The sequence below is a fragment of the Dermochelys coriacea genome, chromosome 6 (assembly GCF_009764565.3).
Source record: "Dermochelys coriacea isolate rDerCor1 chromosome 6, rDerCor1.pri.v4, whole genome shotgun sequence".
NCBI lineage: Eukaryota > Metazoa > Chordata > Testudines > Dermochelyidae > Dermochelys > Dermochelys coriacea.
Genome location: NC_050073.1, coordinates 19769395 through 19795133, shown reverse-complemented (window position 1 = coordinate 19795133; position 25739 = coordinate 19769395). Strand labels below are relative to the sequence as shown.

The 25739-nt window shown below is 43.1% G+C and overlaps 2 protein-coding genes across 16 annotated transcripts in view; both read right to left on the bottom strand.

The window, feature by feature from the left end:
- Positions 1-25739, bottom strand: part of BRSK2 (BR serine/threonine kinase 2) — a 450698-nt gene that overhangs the window by 298350 nt on the left and 126609 nt on the right. The gene's annotated exons all lie outside the window — the stretch shown is intronic.
- LOC119856676 (ATP synthase subunit epsilon, mitochondrial-like) lies at positions 23630-23956 on the bottom strand. Its single transcript, XM_038404512.2, has one exon. It carries the CDS (start codon positions 23872-23874, stop codon positions 23719-23721), a length of 156 nt encoding a protein of 51 aa, XP_038260440.1. The 5' UTR covers positions 23875-23956; the 3' UTR covers positions 23630-23718.

Here is a 25739-nt window from a genome sequence, read left to right as displayed (position 1 = left end):
AAGGCATCGTAGGGAATCAGCAGATGACATGGTCAGAGCAGTGATGTGGAAGATGACTTTAGCTGGAGCATTTTGGACAGGCTGGACAGAGGAAAAGTGAAAAGCAGTGATGCTGAAGGCAAAGGTTGCAAAACTGGAGGGAAGAGCTGACCATAACAGAGACCAGACATTTAGTTGTAGTGATAGACTGGAAGGGACAGATTCTGGAGATATTACGGAGGAAGAGCCAGCAGAATTGAGAAGAGAGAGATGACTTGAGAACACCAAGATTGCTAGCCCTGGAGAAAGGAAAGATAATGGTGTTACCAACTGTGACAGAGAATGGAGGGAGCAGGGAAGGTTTAGGAGGAAAGATCATTTATTTATCAATCAGGAAATTATAATGGGGACAAAATGCAGAAAACTGGTCTGTTTAAAAAAGTAAAAAAAGTCATGCAGAGAAAAGTACTCTTAAAAAAAAAAGCTTTGTAATAGGCACCTTCTACTGGTGCTTACTGCCAACCACAGATTTGTAAAGGACGGGAGCTTGCAGTGTTTTGCTTCCGTTCAAATGGAAATCAGTGGGAAAATGCTTGTATCTTTAACTTTCTGTCCCTGACATGTCACCCTTAGCCCTCCATACAATGTCAATACCCCACATTAGAAATTTAGAGTTAGATTGTGATGTTAGGCACAACCATGAGAACGGAGCATACCTCTGCAGGAGTGGACATGCTGCAATTCAGAGCTACAGTTCCCTCCTTGGTTGCTCTCTTGTTACAAGTAGGAAGTAATCTGCTACTGATCTATACCAGTCTCCACCCTGCATTGGCTTAGCTGTGTTAACCAAAGAGAAAGCCAAGGCTCTACCCACCTACTCCAGAGAGCTAGTAAGCAGGTGTGTAATCCCCACTTACTCTTATGTGCCTGGACCCAATGTCTTGGTAACCCGTGAAGGAGCGTAAGAGATGGCATCCTTACTCCCCTGTGCAGGCACCTTGTCCAAATCACAAACAAGCCCTTGAGAATTCCAGAGAATGAAAATAAGTCATACTTCAGAACCAACTATTAGAGGTGGCAGGCACTAACAGAATCCATTTAAACCTGTGCGATCAAACAATAGAAGACAATCTGTGTTATTTCACCATTAAAAATAAAACAACCACTCATTCTCAAAATACAAGTATAAAAGAATCTAGAAATGTCTGACTAAAATATCTTCCTCCATCCCGTGTAAAGCAAACAATGCTCACAATTTCTTCCCAGAACAATGTTCCTCTTAACAATAGCTACTGGATTTTTCTGGAAATACAGAACATCATGAAAAGTCTAAAGCTGACATGAGGTCCTCTGTAAGCAGGTAAAATGTCAGACAGGGTGATAACATTTCAACTAGATTCACAGGATGGCTTCAGTATGCCAGAAAATATACTGTAGCAAATAACCTTGCATTGGCAGGAGATTGAGTAGAACAACTGATACAAGCGTACTCTGTCTCTAACTCCCATCATTCAGTGCTGGAGTTTCACTATTATTCTTAGGGGCGGAAGGAGGGGAAATGGTTTTGTGCTGACATTTTGAAATACCTGGCATTCTTGTGCCACAAAGAACTTTATTGGAGCTGGCAAGGTGAAGCATGCAAAAGATTTTCAATTATGGACTAAATTCCTACGCTGTTGCCAGATTTGGCTTTGTGGTCAACGTTAAAGAATTTAAGGGCCTGATCCTAAGATCGCTCAAGTCAACTTCAAAAGGTACTGGATCGGTACAGGCCTTATGTTCTAGTGAGATTCTTGATTCCAGCTTACTTCTCTGTGCCCTTCACTAGTACTGAGTATGTGCTGCGCTAAGTAATTAGTCTTTTCTTTTCTTCTGTTTGTACAGCATCTGCTATCCCTTCCACTTCAGGCAGGAGCCTCATTTTCTCACAGAACTCCCATGTCTCCAAACCAATTAGAATGATCTCCCACTTAGGAAACTGCCCATGTAAAAAGACAGACATTTGTCAGTGGAGGAGGGGATGGGCATGGGGTTTGTAATTAAGAATAATCATTAACTGACATCACCACGCACCAGATTCTGACACAACCCTCTGTATTCATCTTGTCAGATCTACAAGATTCGGATCTACATCCCATCTCTAGTTTCAAGTTACAGTGAGACACAAGTTGCATGTTTCTTCTTGTTTGGTTGCTTTTGTTTCTCTTCCTCTCCCCACTTGCTGGTTGTTTGGACCATAGCTGATTTTAATATGTATGGTTATTTATTTATTACACCCATTTCTAGAGCACCCATCAGGTATCTGTTACATCCACTGAGAGAACGCTCTTCACAGGGGGCACAAAGACTTTTGTGAACTGAATGTCCTTTATATTGTCTTCCTTTTTGCATAAAAAGGACATGAAAAGTCAAAGTAAAGGGCTTAATTAATCCTGACCCCTTTCCTTGGGCAAAACTCTCATAGTGCAGGATTGGGTCCATAGCTGTTCAAAAAGCAACAGAGTGTAAACCATAAGCATTATTGTGAATCTGCTCTTTGTTTCTTGTGTTTCATGATGTCAGTGGAGGGTTTTGCAAACTACTCCAAAATTAAAATTACCTATTCCTGATGGCAGAATCTGCACTTCTGCATTCCAGCTACCTTACAAATATTAGACAAGCCTCATTATCTCTCTTTGTATACATGACACAGGACCAGGTTACAAAACCAGTCTCTCTGTGCTAGGACTGGTGCATCAGAATGGCTGCAGGAGTCAGCATTTGATCATTCTGACCAGGACCAGCTCCAGCTTTTTTGCCGCTCCAAACGGCGAAGGAAAAAAAAAAAAAAGAAAAAGAAAAACCCGATTGAGCTGCCGCCGAATTGCCACCGAAGAGGAATAGAGGGAGTGGAAGACTCGCTACCAAATTGCTGCCGAAGAACCAGATGTGCCACCCCAATAATGCACGGAGTGCCGCCCCTTTCTATTGGCCGCCCCAGGCACCTGCTTCATTCGCTGGTGCCTGGACCCGGCCCTGATTCTGACAGGTTTGAAGTGAAAAGGTCAGTTACAGTTCTGGCCTGGGCAAGGGAGAAGAGTGGAAGCTGCCAGGAAGTGATCTGAAAGAAGCAACAGTCCCTGTTGGTATGTCCAGATGTGTGTCTCCCACAGACACAGCTCATCTCGGGGCACCACACAACAGCACTGAAAATGGTTCCAGCACCTGCTGGAGTGAATGGAAAGTGGTTTGCAAGATTTCAACAATTATCCAAACTGCAGGTCTACCTAGTGTTTGAACTCTATTCATGACTACATCAAAACTCTTGGTTGTCCCTCTCCCTGAACCCCTGAAAACACAAAATTAAGCGTAATGAAATATTCACACCTACTAAACCAAACTGAAGAAGTTCTTTTTGTCTGGGGTTTGGAGGCTGATGAACCGGAGCCATCTCTTTGATGTTTTGAAAAATATCAAAAGGACAGACTTGTTATCAACATCATTAGTGCAGCATGAAGATGTTGTTTAATGCACAGAAAATGCAACACAGTATTCCCCAATGGACCTTGCCTTGTTTTTATTCCTTTTTAAATTTTTATTTTTAAATCTGTTTTTCAATTCTCATTCCCTGCCTCCCGCCCCCTCTTTAAAGCACTAGCAGTTTTAGGGTGGTGACCAGCAACTCCTTCCACGGGGGGTATCCATAAAGCCTGTCCTGAAATTTGTGGGGCTTTTATTTTTTTTAAATCAATTATAAAGCAAAAAACGGCCCAATTCTTCAAGCTTAAAACTGACAGGGCTAATTTAGGGAATGGGGAAAAGCTCAGAATCATCCAAACACGCAAAAAAGAGCCTCTGGGACTTGGTCTATGTGAACATAAACCTGTAGTTCTGGGAAATCTGCTTCCCCACAGGACTTGAATAGCAAACATCAAATTAAACCAACCAGAAGGTTAATATATGAATGAAATACATTGGGTATCTTACCACAGATACTGGACATTAAATACTCCATCCACAGACATAGACCTCAGCTCCTGAACACAGACACGCATTGTAAAAGACTATCACTCTCCTCAAGGAATTTAAAAAGTGCCTCAGTTGTGGAAGAAACACAATGTCAACTTCCTTGAGTGATACTGGCCTGGCCTTGGAAAAATCCATAGGAGAAAGATGCTGAGGGAGCCCCAGAAAACCACTGGGGAATCAAGAGGACTCAGTAGGGTGAAGGCTTTGGAGCAGTACAAAGGAATATCACCAGAGGATAATAAACACATTTCTAGAACCCCCTAGAAGACTCTCTGGGGGTCCTCTAAGAACTTAAAACAAGAGGTCCAGTATCACTAAAATAATTCAGCTGAAGCTTGAAAAAAGATGGGTGAGAGCTCTGGCTCTCTGGTGGGAAACACGACATTCACTAAAGCACAATATGGCCTTGCCTATGTGATCACTGTTATTTTGGACACCACCGGAATTAACTCGGGACCTCCAGAGCTAAGAAGCATGAACTTGAGCTGAAGAGCCAGGCTCTATATCGGGAGGCTGTAACAGACTCACATCCCCTGTGGATCAGGCACAGATATACCTAACACCTGCTACGCTGGGGGTTACATGCTTCTCTTGCCCAAAATCAGCTCAGTTTAGGCATCTGAGCCCCACAGCAACTCAAACTGCAAACGAGCCTTCCCCCACACCTTGGCCAATACCAAAGCTGAAAGCATGAGTTTCTACAGCTTGAGCTAGGACACCAGGCTCTCAAGTCAAGAGCTGCCATGTGAATCGGGCATGGAGAGGGATGTATACACACACATATTGACCAGTAGGTTAAATCTACACATGGAATGAGCTCAGATTCAGCCATTGTTGTAGCTGCACCAGTGCAAACCCCTTATATAGGCAAAGAAAGCCGTAACTTGCATTGATAACTGCTCACCCCTACTTGAAATGAAGGTAAAATCTGCCAGGATAGACTGCAGCCTTCCTTATTTACATAAGAGAGTAGCATTGATGCAGCTACATCAACAGTTGAAATTGGGGTACATTACAAAGGTAGACTGAAACTGTTCTTAGTGTTCATCCTTTTCCTCACCCAGGCTCTAACAAACATCCATGCAGCTTAATTAAATTCTTTCTTCTTGCTGAACTGCTGAAGTCCCCAACTCTCTTTTCACAGCAGTGAGAACAGGCACAGCTACAGTTTAAGAAAGAAAATACACATGCAGCTGCTTTTATCTCAGCAAAGACATTATCAGGTAGCCATGTAGTGTGGTCAAATAAGCCCTAATGCAATTGTGCAGTTACAGCCTCCCAGACAAAGCCGAGAAGTCCCTATTTGTTCAGAAAGTAATAGGCCAACAGTCTCTATTTGTTCTGCACCACTAGACATTGCTGACATGGTGTTATACAATAGCATGATTAGCTGGTAGGGGGGCAATGGAAAAATCTACCCCATCGTTATCCAACACTTCCAGCTTCAGCACTTGAAAAAGACTTTCCTTTCTTATGCTAGAAAAATTGCCCCTAGAAATTATTCACCCCGACTGAACTGCAGTGATAGTGTAGGTTCTCATCCCCCCTCAGAAACAGATAAAGGTTGAACAAACATCTATTATCTGCAGCTAGATCCAACCCAGTTCCCCTCCAGGAGATAGTGCAGTCACCTCAAAGTGAACCTACAACACAAGGCACATGGTATGAGCTCTCATCCTGTAAGCAGCAGACATATGGCTGAACAAACTCACCGCATGAATGGCCAATAGCCAGGTTCCAACTCAGGCCACCTTCAGGAATCACTTGAGTCAGTTCACATTCATTCTGCAATGTAAGGCCAGGAACTGATAAAGTGCTCTTTCTAAGCTGAGCCTCTCACTTTGGCTGTTTTAGGGCTCCAAGCTTATTCCTGCTTAAGCACCTGATCATTAACAATGTAATTGGTTTCCTCTCGGAACCAACAACCCTTCACTGAGAGCTCATGCCATCAATCTGCATTTGCAAATGTTACATTAAGGAGCGTACCGTGAGTAGAGAGAACTTTAAGTATATGCAGCAGCACTAAAAAGCACCGAGGGAGGTGGGTCAATTAAGCCAATTGAATCACGTTTACATTTTAATTCAACATTCTAGCAACAGACTGAGTTGCAGTGCCCCAATCCTTTACTCCTCCTCATCAACCTTTTTCTCATCAAACTTTTTCTCCTCCCCACAAAACCTCCCCTACCTGAGCCACCTCTAAGTGACATGCAGTACTTTCATAGGGCTGGACAAGCAGAGAGACCCCATGCCTAGTTCTATCAGGCTTTTATCTGTTGTACACAAATTCATTATAAAAATACAATCATATAACAAGTACCTGTTGGCGACAAAAATCATGGAAATCCCTCCGTTCTGCTGATCTTGATGAATGTTTTGGTGTTTAATCACCCACAAAGCTGATAGTTGACTTTATACTTCTTTGCCATGAACATATTTCATCCCAAGATTTTCTGCTATACAGGTATTTGTGTAACTGTTCTCTGCTTATAACATGCAGGATATAAGGCTTTAACTGTTAAAAAATCTGATGCAACAGGATGGTGGCTAGCCTCTCCTGGAGGTACTCAGATGCCAGGGTGAGGGCAACTATACAGATTCAATGCATACCTTACCAATTTTTGGTTCGGTGTTTTTTGGATTGCAATCTCATATTGGTCTTGCACAGATCTAGTGCCTTCATATTTTTTTAGTTTAAAAGAACAGCATCAGGAAATTTGATGCAGTAGTTTTAACACACTGATCTTTCCCCGCTGGAAACCTAGGTTCAAACTTGCTTCAGGAAACAAATGAAATGCATCTGGAGGGTCTTGGTACAGTCTCAAGGAAATATCTGCCCACCCTTGAAACCATTAAACACTTCCACATGCATGTTAGTCCCTGCCACAGAGAGGCATAGACTGGATTATCAGGAGGGTGCCTGCAGATCAGGAGGAGTGGTATACATTTGACAGAGCCGCCTGGGAGAAGTTTTCACAATAGTAGCCTGCAGTACTGTATGCCTGGCCCTAAAAGTTATCACTCAGGCATCAAAATTCAACCAAAATGCTTAAAACAACACAGAAAGACAAAGGAGAAAGCCTCTATTTAGAGATAAGAGCAGCTATTGCCACCCACAGCATTCATCTCTGTCACACATTTGATAGGAGTGTAACCATGATTGGTAGGTTTCAGAAGTACTGTATGGTTATCAGTATAGCTCCATAATATAAATAGATCACTTTATAATGTGTCTGTACTCTGCTCTCAAGGGCTGTGTTCTTCCTAACCAATATACACAGTTTAATAGCACATTGTCCAGAACTGCTGAACTGGGGAAGGCTGCCACTCTTCACATATCCTTTTGCTGACAGAGCAAGCAGCAGTGCTATACTGCTGCTAAAGAGGAAGGGCCAAATTCAGACCAGGTGTATGCAGATGTATATCTTCATTGACCTCAGTGGAGTCAGTCAAGTATACTGAGTCTGAAATTGGTTCAATGTCTTTAGCATTCTGGATGCACTCTAACACCAAGAGCAATTTTAGGACACACTTACCCCTCTCAATACCAAATGGAATGCAACAGCTATAGCTGCAATTAGCTGAAATCTTTGTTGCAATGTTTCAGGATAATGCTACATTCAATCCAAAGTGAAATACACAAAGCAACCCTGAGGTTCCATATCACTGATCTTTAGAGAGGCAGTGTGTCTGTTGGACAGGGCACAGCATTAAGACTCAAGGTACCTCGGTTCTATGCCCAGCTCTGCCACTGACCTATTGGGAGATCTTTTGCAGGTCACTTCACTGCTCATCTATACGTCAGTTTTCTCATCTGTAAACTGGGATTAACAATATTTACCTGATGTGTAAAGTGCTTTTGAGAGCCATAGATTAAAAATGCTTTGTAAAGATTAGGTATTATTAAAGTTCAGGTATCTCTACACTGCAATAAAACACCCATGGCTGGCCCTAATCAGCTTCTGTGGACTTGTGAAGCTCGTGTTGTAGGGCAATAAAATTGCAGTGTAAATGTTCAGGATTGGGCTGGAGCCCGGACTCTGAGATTGTGCAAGAGAGGAGGCTCCCAGAGCCTGGGCTCCAACCCAAACCCAAATGTCTACACTACAATTTCATAGCCCTGCACCCCAAGCTCCGTGAGTCCAAGTCAGATGACATGGGCCAGCCATGGGTGTTTTATTGCAGTGTAGACATATCCTCAATGTCTTGGATGCATTTAGGAGCTCCTTCCATGACGTACTGAAGCACCTTCAACTCCTACTGAAGTACTGGGAATTGAGGGGACTCAATATGTCACCAGATCAGCCCCTATTGAGTTATTCAGAATACATGCTCCTACTACCATGATGCAGCATAACTTGTCCACCCAGTTAAAGATTGCCCAAAGTGATCAACCTAGGGATATGTGCCTTCTTTTCTCTGAGCTCCCTTGGTTATGTGCAACATGTACTGGTACCCAGTGCAGAAAAGGACAGTGTTCTGGTTTAGCACAACCTTTTGTAGCATTGGTGCTCTTTCCTTACTGAACAAAGGGGTAAATATTTTCTCCCGCCCCTTGCTTCCTTATTGTATTGATGCTGCAGAAGACAGAGTGAAATTTATTGTGATTATGTTGCTGTAGGTACTGAAAAAAAAAGCTCATTTTCTGCAGAGGACGTCAAGTCACTTATAGAAGCTGCAAAGAAACTAGAGAAACATCTCATTACATTTCAAGGAATCATGGACAACAATCACCTGAGAGGTCTTCTTTTGTTTTACCATATGCAAGGAGCAAGACTGTCCTCTAAACTAGCCCTTTGAAGTGTTTTTGTTTAACCACTTCAGTGACAGTGCTTTGGCTCCCTCCCTGCTCTGTGAAAGAAGCTTGTCCTTTTCAAGGCAGGTGAAACAAGAACACTCATATTGGACAAAGGAAACAAATCTGCATCCTGAGCATTTTATTGAATGAAAAACTACACTGATGACAAAATCAAAAGGGATCCCTTCTGTCTTGCTAACATCTGCTTTGTTTATGGTGTTAACATGGTCGTGCACTGACCCTATAAAGACAATACTAATTTAAAGATATGACATTGAGGTTTGCATCCTTTACGGGGCCTGACTCCTGCATGGGATGCATAAGGAGGAGGAAGAGACAGTGTGGTCCTGGCACTCACTTGGGTGCAAGGACAGACCCTCTAGAGGCAGTAACCATTCCAAAGTGGATGAGGAGGAACCATGAGCCTGTCTGCATTGGCAGCCACAAAAAAGCACACCACACTCCCCAGTCGGCTGATATGCTCCCTTTGAGGCAGTGTGGAGTGAGCTTAAACATCAAACATGCAACAGAGACCTGAAGGCCAATTGACAGGCCAAGATTTCCAAAAGCAATTGGTGATTTCCATATGCCTCAGCTTCTTGGTGCCCAGCTTTAGGCACCTTAAAGGGATCCAATTCTCAGAGGTTTCAGAGTAGTAGCCGTGTTAGTCTGTATTCGCAAAAAGAAAAGGAGTACTTGTGGCACCTTAGAGACTAACAAATTTATTAGAGCATAAGCTTTCGTGAGCTACAGCATCCGATGAAGTGAGCTGTAGCTCACGAAAGCTTATGCTCTAATAAATTTGTTAGTCTCTAAGGTGCCACAAGTACTCCTTTTCTTTTTGCGAATTCTCAGAGGGTGAGTGCTCATCACTAAGAAACCCAGCCTCCTTTAAGGTGTTTCAAGTTGGGCACATGAAAACAGAGGCACCCAAAATCACTAGACACTTTGTAAAATCTAGTCTTAATTGTTTAAATTCCTTAATCTGGATTCCTCTATCTCCACTCATTGAGTTCAGGCAGAGCATCTCTCAGGACAAGCACTTGCACTCAGAGAAGACATCTCTTACATTAATTAAAAATGTGAAATGTTTCACATGATAGGTGCACAGAAGGTCGGATTCCTTCCTCTATGCTCCCAGACTCTTGCAGAATTTCTTTTTATACATCTCCATCACCCAAATATACCCATGCAGAGATACAAATGAGAGTAGGATAAGCTGTTACTATGTCAACAGTAACTACCCAAGAGGGAGAGGCAGGTACCCTAAAGGGGCAGGAGGAGGGAAGGAAAAAAAGAAGCCTTAATTAGCAACTTCCTCTTTTAAGCACAACTACAATGGAAATGTTTACTCTTGAGATGTGGAAATAAAACAAACCTTTCATTAGCATTCACAGTTAGTGGAGATCTGGAGATCTCTTCGCAAAGCTCGTTGGCAGCTGCATCTGCACCAGGAACAAAACACACACACACGGGAAATACAGGGGAAGCTCTTTCTTCAGGACTGTGGAAGAAGAGGATGGGGGATAGAGGGCAGGACCATGGCTCCCATTTGAGACAGTTGCAAAGGGCAGCCTGCCTGCATGTTCCAACCCCCTAAATCAAATCTCGGGGGAAAGGGGATTCCTATCTCTAAACAAGATCCATCCTCTCAAGCTGTTCAAAGAATGTTAATGGGCAGGGAGCACCAACATGGTGCCAAAATAAACAAAAGAATGGAATGGAAATCAACTTGGGGAAACTTTACAGAGAAAATAGGCCAAATATACTACTCAGGTAAACAGGGACAACTCCATTGGCTTCAGAGGGCTTATATCAGCTGTGAACTTGTCCCAGTATACAAAGTTTGATTAGAGCAGGTGAATGCAGCAGGTGAACAAGATTTTTATTTGGGGAAGGCTGAGCATCCGCTAGAGATGGGAATACTTTGGATATTGTTTGTAGGCCATAATTTTTAACCCAAAGTCAAGGGGACAGCTCAGTCATTGTAATGTTGGCTAAGTAATTAACGATGCTGCACTTCAGTTTCTCCATCTATAATTTGGGGATGATAATGCTTCCCATCTTTGAGATCTTCAGAAAAGAAGTGTCATAGTATTAAGAATTATTATTTTTTATTAGTATTGAGGAAACATTGAACATTCTTCTGAATTTCACTTGCAAGCACAGCTGTGACCTTGCTCTTGACTCTAGTTGGACAGCTAAGTACAGATACGTGTCTTCAGCTATTCATGACAAGTATGTAATGAAACATTATATTCTAAAAATCCTGCTTGTCAGCCATTCAGAAACAAGAAACAATAGATGCATTAGAATCTCCTACAAGAAGTAACAACAGCTTGTTACATTTACATAGCAACTATCATCCTGAGGGGATCTCAAGGTGCTTTACAAACTCTGATCTTGAGCCACTGCTAGAATACTTCAGTCATGCAACTCTATTAAAACCAATGGAGTTATACCTTTGTAAATTGGAGTAATACATTGATGACACAGGCCCTACACATACAATTCACTCACTAGTGAGGTGCAGCCACCTCTGGAAGGAAATGTGGGAAATGTTTAAAAGTACACAGCAACACTGCACTGTAATTTAGTCCTGGAAGAAAAAAACACCATATCCAGAAGACTGTGCAGGGGGAATTTCAGACAGGCAGAATATATTTACCCATCCTAGGCACAGGGTCAAATATTCCTAGTCTTGAGAAAAGTGCCATGAGATATTTATGCCCCTGAGAAGTCAGAGTTTCAATTTAGTATATCATCTGAAAAGTGCCATCTCCTGAAGCACAGTGTCCCCGGCATCATACTGGCACATATCGATCTGATACAGATTCACTGGGGAAAATGCCATCTACTGAATCACTTGGCCCCCACTTTCAACAGCATCTGGATTTTCTTTGGTGTTATCCCAAGCTAGTGCTGACCAGGATATGCAAGATATGAAGGGGTCAGAGCCTAAGCTTGCAGGTTCACATGGGTAACATTAAAGCTTAAACTGTAAAATACCTACCTGTGCTCAATGTGGTGGCCCAAGAATAAATTCATTCCACTATCAGCCTTATTCAAAACCCACTGAAGTCAACGGAAAGACTCCCTTTGACTTCAATGAGCTTTGGATCAGGCACTAGGTGGGCAAAGTGAGACTGATGGTGAATACCATTCCTGGTGCTGGCAGGAGTCAGAAGTATTATAACATCTTTCTGAACAATAGCCCCTATGGGCTGCTCACAGAGCAATAATGAGCTGTTGACACATTCACAGATTTGTTCTGTGAGATAAAGCAGGCTGGATCAGGAGTGTGCTGTGGAGGATAAAGGACCACACCTGGGACTGAAGAAAGACAGTGATTTATTAAGGACTGTGTTGGAGTTGCAAACTATCACTTTAAGATTGAAGCGATTTTCTAGTCCTGCTTGCAAGCTACGGGACTCCTTAGTGGAGCATCTGGGAGCAGCAGTCAATTTGCAGCCAGCCTGATTACAGTAAGGTGGGGCAAGCTGTGCCTTTCTGTTTTTAGGGAGCAGCCTGGTTTGTCTCTGTTTTTTGGGTTCTTGGGTGTTATCATTCAGAATTCTAAGAAATATCAGTGTTACATCGCTACCTTCCAGCAAGAGTATTTATGTTTTTTAATCTAATTTCTCTTTTTGCATGCTGTGAACATAACAAAAAGGAGTAAAGGAAGTGAGAACACTAGACCTAGGACGGTGAAAGAAGAGTAAAAGAAAGCTCCAGATATGGCATTTGGTGACAACTGGGGAAACTGAGGGCACCAGATGTAAACAAGGGGCAAAGGCAACAAGGAAAGAGAAAGGGAACTAGACCTGGGATAGGGAGAGACAGAATAAATTAAAGAGGGAGGGAGAATATTCCATTGCAAATTTAAGAGAATGCGGCTGGAAAGTATGGGTGGAATGGAGCTAATACTGTTACTCTAGCTCTCCACATTTAATATCTGCCTAGTGAAGGAGATCCATGGTCATCTCCTGGGGCTCCTACCTTACCCATCCTCTTGCCTCCATAAGTGAAATGCAGGTAACAATGAGATCTTTATGGCTTAAATTATTCCTTCTAGAACAGGATAAAGAATGATATTTATTGAGTCCCAGTGACCTCTGCTTATTGACTCAGCAGATTGAACAAATATTCCAGCAAGAAAGACCCACAAATCAGTTGTTTGATTTTACATCCACTACAGCAAATGGTTTCCTAAGATGGCTAGCTGAAGTATTGATAACAAGAGCTGTGAGAATAACCAATCTTTCAGTTCAGTGGCTAAAACAAAAAAAAGTGTTTTTTAAAATTGTTTCAGGTCAACACAAACTGAAAATTTTTGGAATCAAAATAGGTAAAAACATATCTTGTCAGGTTAAATGTATCATTCAATGTGAAACAAAACATTTTATTTTGTTTGAGTTTTGGGGGTTTTGCTTTAATTTTTTGGAAAAAAAAAATTCAAGTAAAATTCAAAATAAAGTAATTTCAAATCAAAAAGTCAAAATGAAATGAAAATGAAAATATCAAAACAACTTTTTGACTTTTGATTTTCGGGTTTTTTTTTTGACTGAAACAATTAGCTAAAATTTGACAAGAATTCGCTGCTTTGGTTGACCCAAATCTGTGATTTTCAGCAAAAAACATTTTGTCTGAAAAATTTCACCCAGCTCTACTGATAACCCAATACTCTTATGCTGAGTATACACAAAATTGAAATATACGTATAGTCAACACATGTTGCAGTCTCGGTGGCAAACTGAATTAAAACACCACAGGCTACATCCTGAGTTAGGGTAAATTGGCACAGCACCACTGAAGTCACCACTGGAGTCAATTTACACAAGCTTTTCCACTCTGCAGACTCTTTGTTTAAGTAAAGCTTTGCTTATATATGGGAATGATTTTGGTGGTTCCACCCTAGTCCTTAATAGACATTAGGCCACATCACAGAATTCCTTGATTTAGTATAATTGGTATTCTCTGCTCAAGAGAAGCTTAAGACTGGAACAGGGCATTAGGCAGTATTGGAACATAAGGGGAATGGAGGTTCCAGACAGGACTGAAGTGTATTGTCAGAACAATGTCAGGAGCGCTTGGTTCTGACCAAAGCTATTAACCCCTGATCCAAATACCATCCATAAGAACACAAGAACGGCCATACTGGGTAAGACCATGGTCCATCTAGCCCAATATCCTGTCTTCAAGCAGTGGCCCATACCAGGTGCTTCAGAGGGAATGAACAAAAGAGGGCAATTATTGAATAATCCATCCCATTGTCCAGTTCCAGCTTCTGGCAGCCAGAGGTTTACAGATACCTGGAGCATGGGTTGCATCCCTGATCATCTTGGCAAATAGTCACTTCTGGGCCTATCCTCCAGGAACTTAACACTTTTTTGAACCTAATTATAGTTTTGGGCTTAACAACATCCCCTGGCAACAAATTCCACAGGTTGACTGTGCATTGTGTAAAGGTTGACTATGCATTGTGTAAAGATAATGGTTGGAAAACCATTCCCAGAGAGTAGCTATCAGTGGTTCACAGTCAAGTTAGAAAGGCATATCAAGCGGGGTCCCGGAGAGATCAGTTCCAGGTCCATTTCTGTTCAATATCTTCATCAATGATTTATATAATGGCATACAGAGTACACTTATAAAGTTTGCAGATGATACCAAGCTGGGAGGGGTTGCAAGTGCTTTGGAGGATAGGATTAAAATTCAAAATGATCTTGACAAACTTGAGAAATGGTCTAAAGTAAACAGGATGAAATTCAATAAGGACAAATGCAAGTACTTCACTTAGGAAGGAACAATCACTTACACACATCCAAAATGGGAAATAACTGCCTACAAAGGAGCACTGCAGAAATGGATCTGGAGGTCATAGTGGATCACAAGCTAAATATGAGTCAGTGTAACACTGTTGCAAAAAAAAAAAACCCATCATTCTGGGATGTATCAGAAGGAGTGCTGTAAGCAAGACACTAGAAGTGATTCTTCTACTTTACTTCTCACTGATGAGGCAACAACTGGAATATTGTGTCCAGTTCTGAGTGCCACATTTCAGGACAGATGTGGACAAATAGGAGAAAGTCTAGAGAAGGGCAACAAAAATGATTAAAGGCCTAGAAAACATGACCTATGAAGGAAGATTGAAAAAATTGGGTTTGTTTAATCTGGAGAAGAGAAGACTGAGAAGGGACATGTTAACAGTTTTCAAGTACATAAAAGGTTGTTACAAGGAGGAGGGAGAAAAATTGTTTTCCTTAACCTATGAGGATAGGAAAAGAAGCAATGGATTTAAATTGAAGCAAGGTTGGTTTCGATTGAACATTAGGAAAAAATTTCCTAACTGTCCAGGTGGCTAAGCACTGGAATGGTCTAGATCATTCTTAATCCTGCCATGAGTTCTGCCTCTCAAGGTCCCTTCCAGTCCTATGATACTGTGACCCAGTTCCTTTTGTTTGTTTTAAAGCTGCTGCCTATTAATTTCACCGGGTGAACCCTAGTTCTGGTAGGTTTCAGAGTAGCAGCCGTGTTAGTCTGTATTCGCAAAAAGAAAAGGAGTACTTGTGGCACCTTAGAGACTAACAAATTTATTAGAGCATAAGCTTTCGTGAGCTACAGCTCAAGTGAGCTGTAGCTCACGAAAGCTTATGGTCTAATAAATTTGTTAGTCTCTAAGGTGCCACAAGTACTCCTTTTCTTTTTGCTAGTTCTTGTAGTACATGAAGAAGTAAACAATACTTCTCCATTCACTTTCTCCACACCAGTCATGATTTTATAGATCTGTCATGTCCTCCCTTAGTCATCTCTTTTCTAAACTGAACAATCCCAGTCTTTTTAATCTCTCCTCATATGGAAGCTGTTCCATACCCCTCATCATGTTTGTTGCCCTTCTCTGTACCTTTTCCAATCCTAATGTATCTTTTTTGAGATAGGGTGACCAGAACTGCACATAGGATTCAAAATGTGGGAATACCTTGGATTTATATAGCAGCATTATGATATTTTCTGTCTTGTTTATTCCTTTCCAGTGGTTCCTAACATTCTGTTAGCTTTTTTGACTTGCTGCATGCAAGTCTATGGGAGTAATCCTGTTTACTTAATTTGGCTTGGGATCAAGACCTTAACCTATCCCCTTGCGTTCAAAAATGTGAAGCAATTTTGACAACTCCTTTATGCACCAAACTGTTTGTAACCATTTGGAAACAAAAACACCACTAAGCAGACAAGCAAACCTGACTTTAGCCCACTTACGAAGAAAATGTAAAATGAATAAAGTGTAGTATGTGTGTGAATGTGGTCTTAGCTCTTTGAAACATGCAATAAGTGTTTTCAGACTCTGAAACAATGGTGTTCTGCTAAGAGCTAATCCTCTGAATGAAGAAAGAGGAGGCTGAGGGGGAGACTGTTTAAATTATCAATATGACCCCATGCTTGCCTACCTGGTTTGAACAATGAGATGAATTATGTTGAGGGCAATATTATTTTAAATTACCCTCAGCTAGGGTTCCGCAAGGTGTGGAGCTTTTATTCATTTTCCATGGGCTTATATTTACATATGTTCACAATCCTTTTCCTTCTTACTAGCCCACTACATATGTATTTATCTGATCCAAAAACATTTCACACATTAAAAAAAAAAGAGTCAAATAATGAAAGAGCTGCTTGACCCTAGGAAGATGAGATAGCTAGAGAATCAACCATGTTACAAAAGGGCAACGGCTCATGAGCCTGTAAGGCACAGGCCTGTATGACAGGTGGCAATATGTGGATAGAAAGCATTATGTATTGGGTAGTCTACTAGACTAGGATTCAGTAGACCTGGGTTTTTGTCTCAGCTCAGACGATAATTTCCTTTGTGACCTTGGACAAGACACTTAATCCAACATGTCCTACAGTTTCCCATTTGTAAAATGGGGATAAAACTTCCCTACCTCTCACAGGCGACATAAGGATAACGATTGTGAGGTGCTCAGATAATATGGGTACTATTAATTATTGTGGACTTTGGTATGTCAAAGAAGCTTGTAACTGTTGAATTATTATTTCAGAAAAGCTGTTGTGGCTATATGATGTTTTGTCAGCTAGAACCTCTGCCAGCAGGTCTTTCCATTCCTCTCTACTTCCTCCCCAATACACACCTCTCACACAAAGGAAGTGACTCTTTAAAAAACAACAACAGATACATGCCTATATCTAATGGATACAGAATTACTCCACAATATAGCACAATGGGGTCTTGGTCCACAACTAGGGTTCCTCGACATTACAGTAATAATACCCGATACTGAACACCATTTAGATCGCAGTTAGCAATTGGTCAGATGCACGAAGGACTGTTGGTGGTGAACGTACAAAACCAGAGGAAATGAAGACACTTTAAAAGAGCTCTAAAGATAAGTGATGGTTTTTCCTCTCCCAATCTTGAAACTTCCCCACTCTACCATCCAAAAACAACCTCAAAAATGCAGCTATCTGTCTCAAACTGGGTGGGGCATTTTTTAATACTTTCTTAAACAGTGATCTACTGTTCGGTTTTGATTCCACAGTTAAAATGAGTTGGAAACACCAACTTGTCTTTGTGGATTTTGGGGAACCATGAGACTGCTGCTGCTACCCTTGTTATTGTGGCTACACTGCTATTTATACTTGCACGAGCTCGCTGAGAGCTAGTCCTAGTAATTGTACATGAGCAGGGGAATCACACCCTATCTTGTAGTGTGGGTATAGCCTAAGGATCCAATTTACCTCTTAAATTGGCTTTAGGGCAATATTAACCCCTTGACAACAGTGGAGTTTCGTCAGATTTGCACTGATATAGGTGAGAAGAGACTCAAGTCTTCAGTTCTTTGGATCCTGACTTTTTACATGTTCAGAAGGGAGCTGTTCATATTTACAGCACTAACTAAACAAACAGTTTGATAACTGGAACTACTGTTACACGAGGTGCACAATATACCAGGTACTGAGTTGAGTCTTAAATGAACTCTGCTGCCCTGCCCTCAGGTGATCAACCGTGAGCTCCACCCCTTAAATTCCTTGGGAATTTTGAAAGTCCCCTTCCTGTTTGCTCCGTGACACGTGCAGTGGTCTCAGCGCATCTTTCCAGGTGGCCAGGCCTGCTCCACACACCAGGCAATCCCCTGCTTGGAGCAATGCCGAGCTGCTGGGCCTTATCGGCATTTGGGGCAAGGAGGCTGTCCAGTCCCAACTGCTCTCCAGCCACAGGAATTATGATACCTACGGACAGATTTCATGATGCATGACAGAAAGGGGCCATGATCAGGACACACTGCAGCGCAGGGTCAAAGTGAAGGAGCTGCAGAACGCCCTCCGCAAGGCGCAGGAGGCAAACTCCCGCTCCGGTGCTGCGCCCATGAGCTGCCGGTTCGACAAAGAGCTGGTCGTAATACTCAGTGGCGACCCCACCTCCACTGCGAAGGCCACTGTGGATACTTCGGTGGCTCACATGCCAGTCGAAAGTGGACTGAGCCAGGAGGAGGAAATCTTGGACGAGGATGTGGAGGGGGAGAGGGACCCAGAGGCAGAGCACAACTCGAAGGTCAGAGATGCATGCAGCCAGAAGCTCTTCTCTACCCTGGAGGAGGCTAGCCAGTCACAGCTGTTGGATGTTGGCAAAGCGCAAACAGAAGAGGAGGCCCCTGGTAATTGACTTTGATTTTGGGAATTGCTGAAGCAAGTTGGTGGAGGCAGGAGGGTTGCAGAAAGCAGGCTTGTGTCTGTATGATGCACGTACCACCACATGCCTAGTCTGAGCGGTGGAACGGGGTGTCGATTGACTCCCTCACTTCACGGGAATCTGCCTCAGAGATCTCCACAAAACTGTGATGGAGATACTGGGCAATCTGCTGCCACAGGTTATTTGGCAGAGCTGCTTTGTTTCTTGCCCCATTAAGGGTAACTTTCCCGTGCCACTCTGCTGTCACGGGGTGGGAGGGGGGACCATTGCTGCACACAGGCGAGCCGCATAATGACCTGGGCGGAAGCCACAGTCTTGGAGAAGGCCCTCCCTTGATTCCCTGCTCACCCTCAGCAGCAAGATATCTTCCATAATGAACACAACCCATGGAAAATGTGGGGACAGTAATGATTATAAGGTCCCCCTCTACAGTGTTGGCTCTTACCAAGAGCCACATGCCCAGTGTACAGTACAGTCCTGGAACACTGATTTTCCCTGCCCCTGCGGTTACTCACCATTTTGGGGGTGTTGTGGCTCATGTGTGCTTGCCTGGGGTCAGCCAGTTAGCAATAGGTATGTGAATAGTGGCTGTGTTTTAAATCACTGAATCAGTGGCCCGTGTGTTGCAAACAATACTGATTCTGTAAAATGTTGCATTTTGGCTTCACAGATATGACCTTGAGAGCCCAGCCTCCCTCTTTGTTATTGCTAGCTGAATGGCTGCGCAGAATTAGAAAGTGGCCATGAAGAACTAAAGAGGCATTTCTGCGTGATGTCATGATGCACTCCACGGCCGAAAAATAAGAATTGAAGGAGTGGTGGGACAGTGAGAAGAGGGACTGAAAGGAGAATGCGGCGTGCCAGAATGAAACCACGGAGCAGCTCTTAAACGTTATGGAGCACCAAGCAGACATGCTCCAGGTGCTACTAGCACCGCAAACCAAGCAGCTCGGCACCCGTCCTCCCCTGCAGCCACTGTCGCAAAACTCTTTCCCATGCGCCCCCCCTAGACACTGCCAACACACTCTTAGCAACCTCCTGGCTCCAGTCTGTACCTGCTGCATTCCACTCCTCCCCCGTCATAGTCCAGCACTGCGGACTCCCACAACCCACTGCACTCAACACCCGTCCCTCTGTAGTTCAGCCCTGCTGAAGTACAGTACCTGCTGCACTGTACTCCAGAGGAGAAGGTTGGATATGATACCTGGATGTACACAAATCTTTAACTCTCCTGGGACTCCACCTCCTCCTGGGACCCTACCTGCCCCCATACCCCTCAGTGCTGATGTGTTTTTTTGTTTGTCTCTCTCCTCCTATAGTTGTTTTTTAATAAAAGAATTGTTTTGGTTTGAAAGCAATCTTTAATCCATTGACTGAAAGCAAACAGAGCCCTGCAAAGCAACAGGCAATTTTCTTAAACCTTCATAGTGAATCGTCTGCACCAATCACAATCACCTCCTAGCATTACAAGCACTGCATTCCCAAGCATAGCAACAAATATTAGTGACTTTCAGCTTCAAATTGCTGCCTCAAGGCATCCCTGATCCTTATGGCCTTGCACTGTGCCCCTCTAATAGCCCTGGTCTCTGGCTGTTCAAATTCAGCCTCCAAGCATTGAGCCTCAGCGGTCCAGCCCTGAGTGAAGCTTTCACCCTTCTCTTCACAAATATTATGGAGCGTACAGCATGTGGCTATAAGCATAGGAATATTGTCATCTGCCAGGTCCAGCCTCCTTTATAGATAGCACCAACGGGCCTTTACATGGCCAAAAGCACACTCAACAGTCATTCTGCACTTGCTCAGCCTGTTGTTAAACCACTCCTTGCTGCTGTCAAGGTGCCCCATGTATGACTTCATAAGCCACGGCATTAAGAGGTAGGTGCAGTCTCCCAGGATCATAATGGGCATTTCGACTTCCCCTATGGTGATCTTCTCGTCCAGGAAGAAAGTCCCTGCTTGCAGCTTCCCGAACAGGCCAGTGTTCCGAAAGATGTATGCATCATGCACCTTTCCAGACCAGCCTGTGTTAATGTTCATGAAATGCCCTCGGTGATCCACAAGCACCTGGAGAACCATAGAGAAATACCCTTTCCACTTAATGTACTCGGTGGTCAGGTGGTCTAGTGCCAGAATTGGAATATGCGTGCCATCTATCGCCCATCCGCAGTTAGGGAAGCCTTGTGCAAAGCCATCCACAATGTCACGCATGTTGCCCAGAATCATGGTCTTTTGGAGCAGGATGCGATTCATGGACCTGCATACTTCCGTCAACACGAGTCCAGCGGTTGACTTTCCCACTCCAAATTGGTTAGCGACCAATCGGTAGCAGTCTGGAGTAGCCAGCTTCCACAGTTCAATCGCCAAGCATTTCTCCGATGGCATGGCAGCTCTCATTCTCGTGTCCTTGTGCCGCCTGGCTGGGGCAAGCCCATCACACAGTCCCATGAATGTGGCTTTCCTCATCCGAAAGTTCTGCAGCCTCTGCTCGTCATCCCAGACGTGCAAACTGGTGATCCCACCAGTCAGTGCTTTTTTCCTGAGCCCAAAAGCAGCATTCCACTGTGGTCAGCACCTCTGTGAATGCCACAAGCAATCTTGTGTTGTAGCTACTATGCGTGGCACGATCAATGTCAAGCTCCTCTTGCCTTTGTAGTTTAAAGAATAACTTCACTGCCACTCATGATGTGTTAGTGAGAGTGAGCAGCATATTGGTCAACAGTGCAGGATCCATTCCTGCAGACCGAAGAGGCAGAGTGCGCAGTACATAAACCATTGAAAGATGGTGCCAAATGCGCAGAGAAGCACAGGGATTGCTGGGATCATAGAATCATAGAATATTAAGGTTGGAAGAGACCTCAGGAGGTCATCTAGTCCAATCCCCTACTCAAAACAGGACCAACACCAACTAATGGGATGTGAAGCAATGGATTACAGGGCATTGGGACAGGACCCAGGATGCCCTGCAACCCCCTCCACCTTCCCACAACTCTTAGTGGCAGAAGAGAAAAAGGTGCTCTGTGGGATAGCTGCCCAGAGTGCACCGGTCCGAATACTGCTGCAAGTGCTGCAAGTGTGAACATGCTATTGTGCAGGCAGCTGACAGTGTGAAACACAACAGCGGTTTCCCTTCAGCGCTCTCTGAGCAGCGCTGTAACTGCCAGCGCTGTAACTCTGCCAGTGTAGACGTACCCTTAGCTGTGACATTCTGAATATCTTTCCCAGACCTGAAGAAGAGCTCTATGTAGCTCAAAAGCTTGTCTCTTTCACAAACAGAAGTTCATCCAATAAAATCTATTATCCCACTCACCTTGTCTGATAAATAGTTAGATAATCTATGGGTTAATTTTTCCAAACATAGCCTCCAACTATATATGCAGAATTTAGCATATGAAATCATTTGCATTCACAATTTTTGTGCACCATCACTTTTGAATAATAAAATTTGCACGCACAGCCTCTGTCACATTTTGAAAATTTGACTTTATCTCTGCTTCTCTCTCTCCCTCTCTCTCTCTCTCTCTCACTTTTAGATAGATAGATAGATCTGAATCATCAAACCTTCATACCTAAAGTCAGGCTCCTAAATCCATATGGTCTGTCACTGAAACTGAGTTTGTCTCTGAAACATGTGGTATCCTCCTGAGGTGAAGAAGGCCCAGCCAGTATCTCTGTTGCTGTTACTGCTTCTCGATGTATTCTATTAACCTTTCATTTTCTCACTTTCAATCCTGTCACTGTCTGCATGCAGTGTACAGTTCAGAATCAGCAACCCTTTGGGTAGGACTACACATTTAACAATGATGGGAAGAGAATTCAACTGGGGACTATGCTGGAGTTGTATCCTTGTCTACCTCTAATACTGTGGCCGCACGTAAATGTGCATCTATTTTACGGTTTTATACAGCATTCATCATTGTAGTATGAAGCTCTGATGCCTTCTTCTCTTCATGGAGCATGGTACTGGGCATCTCAGTACAGAGCTGAGCATATCTCTTCGTGAATATTCTTGAGTTGTGTCCAATTACATGATACGGTCCTTAGAAATGGAACAAGATCACTGCTAACCTCCTGCCCACATTCTGTACAATGAAACGTAACATTCCAAGCACCATTCCTCATCCAAGTTAAATTATCATTAAAACTGAAACACTAGGCCTTCATCCCATTCTTCACCTTCTGCATTTTTCTCTATGCTCTATCACCCTCCAAAAGAGAGAGAGAGAGAGAACCTCTCTTCATCTCAATCTAGAAAAGAAAAACCCCAGAGATGGCCAATATCCCACTTCCACACAAAACATCATGACTGTTCATGGGTTTCCAAGTTGGCTATCTAAGAAAGCATTTGCCTTTGCAATGCAGAATAATGAATCAAATGCCTGAAAATAATATAAGCAATGTTCACATGCAATTTCTAAAAAAACAGACAAACCAACAACAACAAAACCCTCACCCTGTTTTAACATCAGACCTTTAACATCCCAAGCCCAAAAAATAATATGGTCTCCGTCTGTCACATTACTGAACTCAAGGTCTGTGTCAAGTCCTCAGAGCAACTGGCTGATTAATGTCAACAGCAGGTGCCTGCACTTGTTCCTATCAAAGCCCACATTACTTGTGAGAATAAAAAAAAAGAAAAAAAATTAATTATAAATACATTTGACTCTGTTTGAAGTTTTTATTACTTGTTTTCACTGATCTCACAAACCCATTCAAAATTGCTACTGGACTAAATACGACTCCTCTACTGAAGCGGATGGACTAGTCAAGGGCATTCCATAACAAGAGCAACTGACTCAGCCATTTCAGCTGCTGAAAACTTTGCAGTTAAAAAACCCCTGTTCACCATTGTGCAGCATCTTGAAAGGAATGACTCCTGACTGCAGAGTTCAGACCTGAACATAAGCACACGCAGGCCTCACACACCACTGATTGAAAACCACAGCAGACGTGTACCTTTGCTCTCCAATCAAATCTCAACAGGGTCGCCTTCTCCAGTTCAGTGAAAAGTGTTCTCCCTGTCTGCCTCCTTCCCATCTCCCTAAACAATACCTTGGGAGAGTGATTTTTTTTTTATGGTCATGGTGAACTAGAAGTTCAGTTTATTAGCATGTTGATTTACACATACATACAGATTTTATAGCTACATGGAGAGACTACATTGCACATCTGCAGACCCATGACCTTGTCTTCACTTGATATTTTGTCCATACAGTTCATCACAGGGCCAATCACCTTACTCCTTTTTAGGTTGCACTATTTTTATAGTAGCCACAGCAGCTTTTTCTGCCTCAGCTTTGTATTGTGGTTTCATTGCTGCTCTGACAGCTTTAGCACAGATCTGGGAATAGCGGATGTAGCTGAGCCCAGCCTGTCTCCAGTACGCCATCATTGCTGCGGTTCCAGGGCCTCAGGGCGCAAGCAGCCGGGACCCCCAGGCACCAAGTTCAGTGCGCACCGCATGGAAGGCAAGAACAAACTCTCTATACAGAATCTGCCCAAGAGAACAGTTTCTTGGCCCTCGGCCAGAATACACTCATTCTTAAGAGTGCTCCTGTCTGAAGCCATACCACTTAGGGCTGTGATCTAATCAGCTTTCATAAACTAAGCAGAGTCAAGACCTGATCAGCACTTGGATGGAAGACCTCTTAGGAAATCTCAAGGAGACAGAAGTGATGGCATTCTCTTCTTTCCTACAATAGGGAGCCAGCCAGGCACAGCAGTGGCATAGACAGGACCTACCTCCAGGATCAGGTCCTGCCACTTGGCTCAAATCCCACCTGCACATCTTGGAGCAGTGTAGCATTCCATTGTTCTCGTGTTCTTTCTTTTACGGCTTAAAACCTTTAATTTTGAATGAAATATAAAGCTGGGGTCCTCAATGGTTTTGCTCTTTGAAGATCTCTTTTCCTGAGAGTAGAGATGTGAAGGCAGGTGTCCTGGCAAATATATTCTGCCTATGCTTATTCTTGTTCCTGTCTGTTCCTAAACCCTTATGTAATGCCACTGAGAGCTGCTGAACAGCTGCCACATTTCACCCCAGAACTGAGTGAATTTCAGAGATGAGTAAAGTGATTCCTATATATAGTTTGGCATCTTTTTCATGAAAACCACTATATAACTATATGGTAAATCCCTACCAACCACACCACATTATGCTTTCACATACACTGGTGCAATCATCATGTGCTTCAGCAGGATTTGCCCCAGGATGATGGAGGGCAGAATCTGATCCATTGTTTTTGCCCTCAAAAATAAGGATGGAAAAAAGGTCCCAATACTATCTTCTCTATGTAACTTATTAAGAATGAGGTCAAGGTTTTTGAATCCCTTTTAACGAACAACCTCATTATAAAGCTCTTACAGTAAGCTTCTTTCACTCTCAAGCAACCAGACTTTGGCTTTCAGTCACAGTAGACTTCTGCCTATCCAAAACCACCAGGGCTTGAAGAGATTTCTGATCTGAGAAATGTTGGGTTGAAACAAAAAGCTAGCTACAGTCTGCTGGATTTCCTGCTTCAGTGAGAAGACAGAGGCCAGGAAGCATTGAAGTGTACAGTAAGCAGACTCCAGACTCTCTCAAATAACACATTTCAGATACGTGAGCGTCCATTTTATGCATAAGTCCCCAACCGCATGTATATAATGCAACCATCTGAAGTCAAGGAGAGGGGATAGAAGAGGAGGAATGAATAAGAAATGCATGCAGGGAGGCACTGTAATTTTCCACACTCTCAAGTGTGACACTGTAACTGAAAATGATCAGTGCTGCTGATCTGGTATCCAAATACTGGTATATAAGCCAATAAAACATGGTATGTTTTTAGCTAACTGTGGCAACTTCCACTCTTCAATGCATCACACACAGTGCTACTTAACTGAATCTTCTTCCCCATCCCCATCATATCCTTCACTCCTCAGTTGCCATTCCCACCCCACCCAGTCCGTGCCTTTTGGGCAACAATTTTCTTAAATAAAAAATAGTCAAATTAAATACACCCATATAAAAAAGAGCTTTTTAGCAACCCAGCCGTGAAACTCATTTTACTTCTCTGCCACTGGTATGTCAGAAACTCCACATCGCCTTTAATAAACTTCTCCAAGTGAGCGTGCTGATAACTAAACAATGTGACATTTCTGACAATGAGAAGGCAGAAACCCAGAAACAATTACATTAAAAAAAATGAAAGGGCGGGGGATGCGAGGAGCAAGCTGGAGATCTCTCTTGCTGCAAGTAAAGTCTCAAAGTTATGAGCC

Bases quoted from the DNA above. Each gene is read 5' to 3' on its own strand.
- LOC119856676 (XM_038404512.2), bottom strand. From the start codon at position 23,874: ATGATGGCGTACTGGAGACAGGCTGGGCTCAGCTACATCCGCTATTCC.